We start from the raw sequence: 10,688 nt of genomic DNA on the forward strand, positions 1-10,688 counted from the left end.
TAACCATCAATTACTCCCCACTAATCACAACTACTAGGAATGGACTCCACTCAACTTGCAACTCATATTTCTCATGTGCTTGCATCTTTGGCAGTTGTGTTAAAAACTTAAAATGATGATTGGCAGGCACATACACTTAGATGCCCCAGAGCTGTGCAATTGCCAATTGGGGTGTGATTTTTTCTTACCCTGGCGCAAACCTCCATGCTACCAAGGTTTTATGGTGTCTCAACCCTCCCTCCATTTTCATTTTCAATTCCATAGTTAGGTGAAATCAACGAACCTCTATTTGTATGCTCTGATCCTCTGGCATGTATTAATTAGGAATTTATTCCAACACGAAGGGGCCAGGGCAGCTGGAATGAGGCGTCGATTCGAGCCTTGTGGTAGTGAACAGGCAAAATTTTGGTAGAAACATTAGCAGACCTTGTAAGTGTAGGGTTTCTCAATAACAAAAAGATGAAGAAGATAGAGGGTTTTCCTGGATTTAGGGCTCTAACTAACTGATCATATGTGTATATTATTTTTTCAACTTTACTATTTACTCTTTTATAGAGATAGAGTCAAAATTACTCTTTCCGTAACGGAGTGACCGTTACTGTGGTTCCATGATGAGGCCGGATGGCCATCTCACCAACAGTAAGCATGTGATGATGTTTACATTGCCTGAAGGGCAGTTTTTGCGGCTAAAATTTTGGATCTAAGTGTTCAAGGATATCATTAGAGGATTGGATTGGGTGTATTAAGATGACTGCCTGCCTCGCACCTTTCTGGAGCCGGCTCCTCTTCAACATGTTGGGCGTTCAATATGTCATCCAACGGCCATGAGCACTGGGCGTCCAATGCGTTGGAGAGGATCTCTTTCCCAGTGTTCTGTTGTTCCAAACTTGTTTTTTGTGGTTGAATTGTTGATTATCGAGAAACGGCACAAGGTTTGTTTAACAGAAAAGATCCCCTCCGATTACTGGGCTGCCAAGAGTCATTCGATCGTGGAGGATCTGGGGTGCACATCCATGTGTTGGGTACATGTTTGGGTCCTTCTTGCCGTCAAATGACTCCTTGAGCAGCCCAATAACTTGAAGATGAGCCAGATCCCTTGTTTAACTAGAAACCTTTCCTCTTCGTGGCCTCACTCCTCTATCCCTATTTTAAGCTTTTTAAGTTGGCTGTTGTAAAATTCCACAATTGACTAAACTAAGACCTGGAATCGGTTCCTGCAAATTTTGATCCTAGCAGGATCTGAGGTTGGCTGGCTGGCTGGCTGGCTGGCTGGCTGGCTTGCTCGCTCGTACGGAAATATATACTCCTCTCACCCAACTACAAAAGGGGGCGGGGGATAATAAATCTTACTTATTTTTTTTGAAAATGACCACACCTATCCCAGAGGTTAATTGAAGTTGGTGGAAGAATAGCAAAAAGAGTGACGTAAATGGATGACCAGTTGACCACTGATCTCTGGTTGTTTTCTTACCTAATAATAAGTAATAATAATAACGTGTTTGATGGGAAATTTAAGTATGGGACTGACTACTACGTGAGACACGAGATTGTAAATTGCCGCCGAGTCTTGAAGGTTTCTATTTTGATCCATGATCCGTGAAATGACGTAGGCAGCGGGAAGGTGATCCTTCTTAGCTCACCTTTATTATATAGCTCTTCGACATCAATTCTTTGTTGTATGATCATTTTGGTGGTGGTGAAAATTTGTCGATTCCGATGGTTTTTTTTTTTTCTAAATATTTTTTTGGACATATGGATATCTTCTATTTTAAGTCCACAACCATGCTGCAATGTAAAAAGAGTTCCTCTCTTGGCTAGCTAATCTGCTAATATGATGACGACTGAGGCAGAATCACTAGCCTCCTGACGAAGATGAATGAATGCCTACCAAAGGGGATCGATTGTTGGAACAAGACAGCTAACCAATCAAGGTAACTTGATCTTCCATGGGAAAAAAAAATAGGTGTAAGTTAATAAATTGAACCGTTTTATACAACAGTAAGGTACTATTTGTTTCAACATCTTCATTACTATGATTAACGACAACAGACTCATACTGTACAATTTACAAATAAATTAGTGACACATTTCCTAGTAAGAACTGGAATATAAGGAGAAGGAATCAACTTAAGACCCAAAGAAATTAAAGAAATTATGTACAACGAGATTCCTAAAAGAGCTGGTTAATTCTTTAACTTCGAGTAAAGATCTTTAAGGGCAGCATACAATTGCTCAGCCGCCTTCGGTCTGTCCACTGTCCCAAGCAGAATGTCAGCTGTTGTGAGATAAGGATCACCATAAAAGCGCAGGTTGGTGTCTATCCGTGTTGCAACTACATTCCCTTCCAGTGAAATTCCAACAAATGCACCTGTTCCATTTTGCACAATAACATGTTATTAGTAATAAGGTCCTCTCTCTCTCTCTCTCTCTCTCTCCTTTTTTCACTAGCTTTTATTTTTTTTTTTCTGTATAAAAAAAACAATCATACAGGCCTTATGGGAAACATAGACTATCCCCGCAACATATAATACATAAAAGTACATAAGATAGAACAGAACTCAAAACAGAGATGTCAACTTCCCACAAAGGCAGACCATTTCCAGAACATCTGGCAAAGGATGCTTTGTTATTCTGAGTGTGACACTCCTACTTCTGTTCAAAACAATGGGATATAATGACAGTATACCATGGTATTTCATTCAGAACCATCGATAATATACCCCTGATATCTATAGAGCTAATGCCAATCCAAGCCAATAATCCTAACAGCACTACTTTACAGTGACCATGAGATAAATAAAACTAGACACCATGTTTTCTGGTGATAGACAGCAAGTTTAAATCTGGTCAGCAATACCTGGCATCATTGCTGGCCCCTCAAACAGGTCCATTTGTTGTTCCTAGTAAGCTACTTGTCACAACGTTAAGTATCAGCCCAACAGCCCTCTGTCAAACGACAAAGGGGGTCGTCTTATTTTTCACATGTTTATTTAAAAATAAAGAGAAAAAACTTAAGAGAGAAAAACTTAAGGGCTACTATTTCTGGGGAAAAATTACAATACATGGTTGGACAAAAGGGCTAGGGCAATGAACATGTGGCTAAATCCAAAGGATACCCTATGAAAATGATTATCTATGTCTACCATGTCAGACGCTCCAAATGGCCAAAAACATTTAAAAAAAAAAAAGGTTATCAAAGCTTGCAATGTCATAACATGAAATCACTTAAAATTCTTTAAAAAATCTCCACCATATTATACCTTTGCTGCAACTATAAGTATAGCAAATGCCAGACCCTCTATCTCCAGCTCGAAGATCTGCTTCCAATACTCTCCCCACAGGTCCTGCTGCAGCACTGCAACCAGCTCCAAGAGAAAAATGCATGCGGCTACAAAATGTCTTCACAGCTTTAGAATCATGGAGCACAATTATGAAGTCCGTGAGTTCCCCTCCAATCTGCACTCATGCAAGTTAAAAGGACTAGTTAAACATACTTAATCTCTAACCAAGAGTTTGAGATTCTATAGTGCATACTTATTGATCTATTTTAAAGCAGCAAGCTGGACAACTAATTTTGATTTTTCGATGCCCTTGTTAAAGGATCATAGTAAAATTTCTTTCAGTAAAAATTGCTTCCTTGTCAAGGGGAATATATGATGTTAAGTCTCTCCTGCCACCCTCCCAATATTAATGTTAGTTTCATATATTGTATACAATTACATATCAATTCCAAAGCACACAACCAATAGGCAGTCTCCTAGATGCAATCTAAAGAGGAAAAAGTTCAAGAAGATCATTTCACAGTAAAAAAGCGAAGACATATGGGATTCAACTTCTCTTGAGTGTTCTCCCAAGTTTCTCACTTCACAAAGAAGAAATATGGGGAAAGAGTCAAAATTTTGAAATAAGAAGGCTTCGTTTCCCATTTAAGAAGGCTTTATAAAGGCTGGTTTCACCCAAAGGGTCGAACCCATTGGTCCACTCGAAAATTTTGGTCGATATTGATCGAGACCAGTGACTTTTAAAAGTCACATGGTATTTGGTATCGGAGTCCTGGGATACCGTGGAAATGTGAAAAATTTCGACGGTATCGGTCGAAACCTTGAACCACGACTATAATATCTGAAATCTTAGATGTATCAGATACCCTCCATTCGCCTATTAAGTAAAGCAGGCCCAAAGAAATCTGCTAGTAGTACTTAATATAAAGCCACTAAAGAATGATGGTAAGGCAAAATCACATCTGCCTGCCTCTTTAGCCTTTACCTCCTGTGTAATACCATCACTAGGAAATATATGAGTCTCCCATCCAAGCCAATTCCACCATATGAAAGTAGAGGTAAAAATGCTAGTAAACAGATGAAACCATGAACAATCCATAAATTCCCATGTGCTATTCCGAAAAATGACACTCTACCACAGATTCATTCTCCTTTTTAGTTGAGTGCATTTGTCTTCTTTATAAGCAGCAATTCAAGAGAGGAGGCTGGAGCTTGGATGGTAGAATACTGTTTGGCAAGTTTTTACCCCAAGAAACCAAAAATATTTGGCAAGTAATTTATTAATTGTTGCATGCTAACCAGAATGTGTTAATATTGTTGTCATCACGTTGGTGACAAATAAATTGAACCATTTCCACACATAGTGCCACATGGCAGCTGAGATGGGGTTGCAATATTGGGGATAGGTGGATCCCAAGTTTCCCTACTCAAATGTCAAGTTTCTGCCCAACCAGAAGGTGAATGGGACAATGAGTGGAGTTCATGGACATACACGGGATGGTCAATGATTGAAGTTAAGGCTGAAATTTAGAACACAGTCAATCCAAGCCATTCCCTAGATATCCAATGGGGTCGCATTCATTACATCATACTTCCATGTGGAAAAACAATTGAACATGGTTAGTCATGGTTGCAATTCATTTGTCACCACGCACGGTAACAAGAAGTTTTCCCGAACCAACATATGACTATTATCCTCCTAAATAGACTCCTAATCAAAAGAAAAAGGGAAAAAATATAGTGAGACAAATGAAATTAATTGAAACATGCCAATACAATGCATCTGAATTTGCATAAACATGATGTTTTGCAATCCCTAGTTTTGTCTAAATACCCAATGCACCTTATTAATGTTTTGCATGTAAATACATTTATGTCAAGGAATTCAAAACACTAAAAGGTTACAATCATGCAATTCCAGATGCAAGAAAAAGGACATTTCCATTTCCAAAGGGAAAAGAGAACAAAAACAATAAGTGGGCAGGGGGGAAAAAGGATAACAAGAAGCCATAAAACAAATATTAATAGAGTCCTGAGTCTACTGATCTGAAAGTAATTTTACCTGTGCACCCCATCCTAAACCAAGAGAGCATATGGCAGATGGTGCAGACCATGATCCATCTGACCTTCGAGCAACAACCAAACCAGTCCCCAGTTTGTAAGTAAGAAGCATGCCAGCTTTAGCAACAGTAATAATTGCCAATCCTTTAGCTCCTTTCAAAACTGCATAGGGTATTGATCTCTCAGGGTTTAACCGAGAAACCTGTCCATTTCAAGAATCAAATTGTGAGGGAAAAATTATAACTTACCACAATAATTTGAATCTAATACTAGCTAGGCCAAGCTGACCCAGTTTGACTGAGTTACCGAGTAAGATGCAAATTAATGACCCCAAGCAAGAACTTATCAATTGCTGTAACGTGATTAATCAGAAGTTGTGATGCAGCAGCAAACCATGGCCATTAATTGGGTCAGACTTAACCAAGAATAGACCAATAGGCTTCATTTTGAGTGCGCCTACACTTTTCCCCATCTGTCACTATGTTGACTTTCTCAAGTCAAGAACACACAAAAAAAATGTGCCTATTTTGCCATGTAATGAGCTCCCTCTAGCCAAAATTCACTACATGAGTGGAGAGTAATTCAGCAACACAGCTTCTCGCCTGACAAGCAAGCAATCATATGACAGTATGGTCCAATCAGCCATGGGCCAATACTAGACCAGTCCATAGTTTGAATGCAATGCATAATTCAGGATTTTCCTTCAAGGAAGAAAATCCCTGTTGGCTAGACAACTCAGCTAAAACTGTAAATTGAAGAAAAGAAAACCTGGTAGGCAGAAGAAGCGCACCTGGCAGTAGCTCCTCAGAGTATTAGATGACTTATATATCTCATGTTCCATGGATAAACCCACCGGCAGATTTAACCATCCTCTTGTACTAGTCCAGTCCATCACATCATGCTTTGCAACTTGCACAGCATTGCTGATGGAATTGATCAAAATCCCTTGTAATGGGTCCAGTCGATCATAGCACGTATCACACACCCTTTGAGGATTTCTTTCCCTGAATTTAACAGGCAACAAACATCTCCCCTTCGAGCATTCTCTACAAAAAATCCCTCCACAAAACCGACAATGATGTCTTCCTCGGGTAAGGGCTGTAAAAGGAGCAGTACACTGCGTGCAAACAGTTGTAGAGCTGTCTGGAAGCCACTCAGGAGGATCAGCATCCAACACCTCTCTGTATGCACTATAGTTGATCCCATTAGGCTCAAAAAGTGGTGGCGCACTCGGGATGTAGACTGAAGCATTCAAGACACTGTCTCCATTCTTTCCCGATCCCAAAAATGACACATTCGTACTGGAGCCCCTATGACCATCCAAATCCATTGATCCTTTATTTTGGCCCATAACAATTGCAAGTATCCCACTCAACACGTTTTTTAAGTTGACTTCTGGGACCACATTAGGCTGTGCATAGTTCTGGTGATCCTCACTTGAATCATATCCTCGATCAAGAAAATCATCAGACTCAATGGTCGACTGATATGGGTACGCTTGTTTAAAGGACCTAAATCCTGTGAAGCACTTATTCCGGCCTACAGGCACATCCCAGGCTGCATCACCGTAGTTGTCATCGTAGTGATACTCGCTGTTATCATTTTCAAGTTTAGAAAGCAAAGAATATGAAACCCTTGCCTCCGGTGTTGCCATGTGTCATGCAACGTGCAATTAAGAATCAGATAATACAATAGTTTCTACTGCCAAACAGTGGAGGAAACTACGACTCAAGAGCTTCTTACTCCCTGTTCTTTGTTGCTGGGGAAAAGCATTGCCCAAAAGAACGAAAGCAAATAAGAAGTAGCTTTACACATTGAACATATCATTCCGCATGATGAATTAAGTGTCAGAAGAGTTTTCTAATATAATATAATGTTAGCGTCAAGAAAATGGGAGAATCCAGAAACCAATGTGAATTTGAATTTGACCAACTATAAACAAAATCCTAGTACCGTGAGAGCACATCCAAGTAATAGAAAGAAATTACCGCATAAAATCGGCAGAAACCAAGATACGATCTTAAGTTATGAATTGAACAACACGCAAAAATTAAATTACACAAAAAATAACAGGAGCAATTCGATGGGATAACTTCACTAGTTAATGATTCTCCATCGATTCAATGCCTTCAGTAGCATACAACCGTCCAACAAGATACTAAAATCGATTCTGAAGTTTATATATCGATTTAGCGGTGCATCAGATGAACAAAATCAATTCTAATCAAATCATAACGTGAATTTTTAAAAGAGGACAAAAAAAAAAATTGCGTGTGAATTTCAAAGAGAGAATTTTCAAGGGTACAGCAAATGAATCGAACCTCAGACCGCTATCTTCGTCTTCTGAATGAGAGGAAGCAGGAAAAACAAAGGCAATCGATTTCTCCAAAGCCCGCAGGTTACGAGAAGGAGAACGTGAAGATGAGTTCTTCCGTAATTTTGCAGGAAATATAGGAAGAATCACAGGGATACGTGACGATCAGGTTAAGGAGGCGAAGTCGTCTTCACGCGCATATCTATCTCAAGTTTGAATTACCAAAATACCCATCTCTACACTGTAGCCGTGGGGATTTGGCGTTCTTTTCCCCTTTGTTTTGTTTTCAAAAATAAATAAATAAATAATTATATAAAATGATTTTTTTATTTAGTAATGAAAAAAAGAGTGCCCCATGGTAATGATCATAGCCCACAAGACAAGCCCCCGCACGGCAAGGGGCGCTTCCGCAGGACCAATTGGTGATAGTGGGCATCCAAGACTCGAACGCACAACCAGCCGACTCGAGCGATGATGGGTTGAGGGTATTTTCACCACTAGGTTACCAATCCCATTGGTAAAATATAAAATGATGATACAATGATTGATGGCCTCATCAGCAAATGTTTTCTATCCGACAGTGGCCCTACACCAAGACATATGGGCGTGCAGCATGCCCCATGAGGATCACAATGGTCATTGAGCATCGTTGTCTTCGGCGTAGGATGCTCTCAAACAAAAAACTTTGTCTCATAAATTGATTTATATTCTACTCAGAAAAAATGATTTATTTATATTTCTATCCGCTTATGAAATCGTGAAACTTGCATTTTTGGGATAGGGGGCTGGTAAAGCCTTTCTAAGCTCTTCAAGGTAAAAAAAAAATTGAATTGTTTTCCATCCCTCAAAATGCAAAAAAATGCCGTTGTTTTTATGTTTCCTCGTGTGCTCTCATTAACCCTAAAACACATGCAAGAGCTACACTCTCATGCACAGGAAATACTGCCCCATATATTAGATAGAGGGGTATAAAAAATGTTGAACTCACAACCTACCCTTGGCCTTACGCTAAGGCTACAATGGCTAGCAGCTGACGACTATGCAACAGCGCAAGCCCCCAGCATAAGCAATATAAGCATAACATTTTTAAGGAATTAAATTGATCCATGGATCCCTCTCTACATCTGAGACTCTCAACTATTCAATCTCTCAGTTGTTGCAATTTCATTCTCTCCCTCTCCCTCAAGAGGAGGGGGTGTCGCATAAGGATTGCGGGCAGAGATGGGAGAATGCGGATTGGGAGGAGGATGGAACGAGGGTGGGTTGGAAGCCATTTTCGAAGAGGGGAAGACAACAAAAGAGAGAGCGCAATGATGGTTGGTTGCAGTAGTGAGCAGGGGGAGAGACTAATTGATTGAATAGCTGACATGCAAGGAGGAGATTTTTTTTCTTTTTCTTTTTTCTTTTTGGTGATGCGCAAGGAGGAGATCCGATTATCTATATGATGTTAGCGTGCGAGTTTCTATCAGACACCGTTAATGTGTTGATCCCTCTTCGAAAGAAAAAAACACAAAATTTTGGATAGTTCTATTGCTTTGAAACATAGGGAAACATGCAATATAAGGTGACTAATTCTACTGAATTAAGAATCCAAATTTTGAACATAATACATGATGGTGCCCGCCACATGGCAAAATAAATCAAGGTGCTTGAATTACATATCCCCCTTCAAGTCTTCCCTGCATGTAGGCTTTCTCTTCTATATTAGTCTGCTCTGTCATCTTAAAACGTTAATGATGAACAAATGAAAGAAATCTTTGAAATCTATTGATTTTTTTTTTTTTTAATATGATTTGAAATCCATTGATTGCACAGCTAGTATACGTCATGTAGAAGTTTATCTTTATGGCAACATTCTAGATTATCCATATGTAAATTTTATACTCAAATTATACCACATATACCCTCTCATGTATGAGCAAACTTGGTGTGAACGTTTAGGTAATATCAACCCATAAAATTTCAAATTCCCATGTGGTATATATTTCTGTTGTCCATGGATTCAATAATGGATATACCGTCCAAGAAACTACTCTCATAAATAAATAAAGGGAAAATTACATCCCCCTCCCCTATAGTTTGCCGAAATTACGCATGGATCCAAGGGTTTGAGCGAATTACGCCCTCCTCCCCTGAAGCTGATGCTGTGAGGATTCTGTTAAGTTCAAACATGAAAAGACTTAAGTACCCTTTAATTAATCTAAGTCTTTTGCTGAGAGGACCATTATACCCTTTAGGGGAAATACCCATTATACCCTTTGGGGAAAAAATAATAAAAAGTATTGCCCTCAAAACAAAGAGCCGTTGGAGAAGGTTCCCTATCTCCGATTATGGTTCCCTATCTCCGAGCACCTCACCTCTGTAAATCGACCTCAACAACCATTCCCGGTGAAGGTTCTGTCTCCGATCGACAAGTTTAAAGTACCCTGTCTCGGATCGATTGACGCCGGTGAACCCAGGTAAGCAAAGAAGAAGGTTAACCCCTGCAAATCACCTCGGCGAAGACCATTCTAGGTGAAGAAGCTCAATCTCCGATCGATTCACGCCGGCAAACCCAAGTAAGCGAACATTAAACCAAGTCTGGGCGACAGTATGCCCTTTCTCTGTGTGTGTATGCTTTCAAATATTTTCTTTCTTTTCCGATGTGATTTTCCTCCCGTTTGTTGTGATCTGTGACGATCCGACCGTTGGTGAAATCTCTGCTTGCATGTGTTGGCCTTGACACCGCAAAAGTATTAATTGGTTTTTACTAGTTATCCTAACAAAAGATCCCACAAATAAGAGACCCAATTTCAATTCCTCTTACAGATCCTTCCCTATTCAATTGCTTGTTCTACTTGTCTGTTCTTACAGCTTTGATTGGAATGCCACCCATTTTCTCTTATTTCTCAATGATTTTCAAACACCACTTAGTTCCGCCAAACCCCACACTTCTGCTCAGGGACGACCTGGATTTTCTGTTTCTGCATCAAAGAAGCTTATGGGGAGTAACGATCTACTCTTGGAAATATATGGGTATAACGAGGAAGAGG

General features: G+C 39.7%; 1 protein-coding gene across 1 annotated transcript; it reads right to left on the reverse strand.

The window, feature by feature from the left end:
- Positions 1-1,949: 1,949 nt before the first annotated feature.
- LOC122083458 lies at positions 1,950-7,825 on the reverse strand. Its single transcript, XM_042651270.1, has 5 exons — positions 7,664-7,825; positions 6,133-7,101; positions 5,344-5,544; positions 3,261-3,456; positions 1,950-2,368 (listed from the first exon to the last, which is right to left on the reverse strand). The coding sequence occupies exons 2-5, from the start codon at positions 6,994-6,996 to the stop codon at positions 2,184-2,186; spliced, it is 1,446 nt and encodes a 481-aa protein (XP_042507204.1). The 5' UTR covers positions 6,997-7,101; positions 7,664-7,825; the 3' UTR covers positions 1,950-2,183.
- Positions 7,826-10,688: the final 2,863 nt, after the last annotated feature.

This window comes from Macadamia integrifolia, chromosome 7, assembly GCF_013358625.1.
Source record: "Macadamia integrifolia cultivar HAES 741 chromosome 7, SCU_Mint_v3, whole genome shotgun sequence".
In the NCBI taxonomy this organism is placed as follows: domain Eukaryota; kingdom Viridiplantae; phylum Streptophyta; class Magnoliopsida; order Proteales; family Proteaceae; genus Macadamia; species Macadamia integrifolia.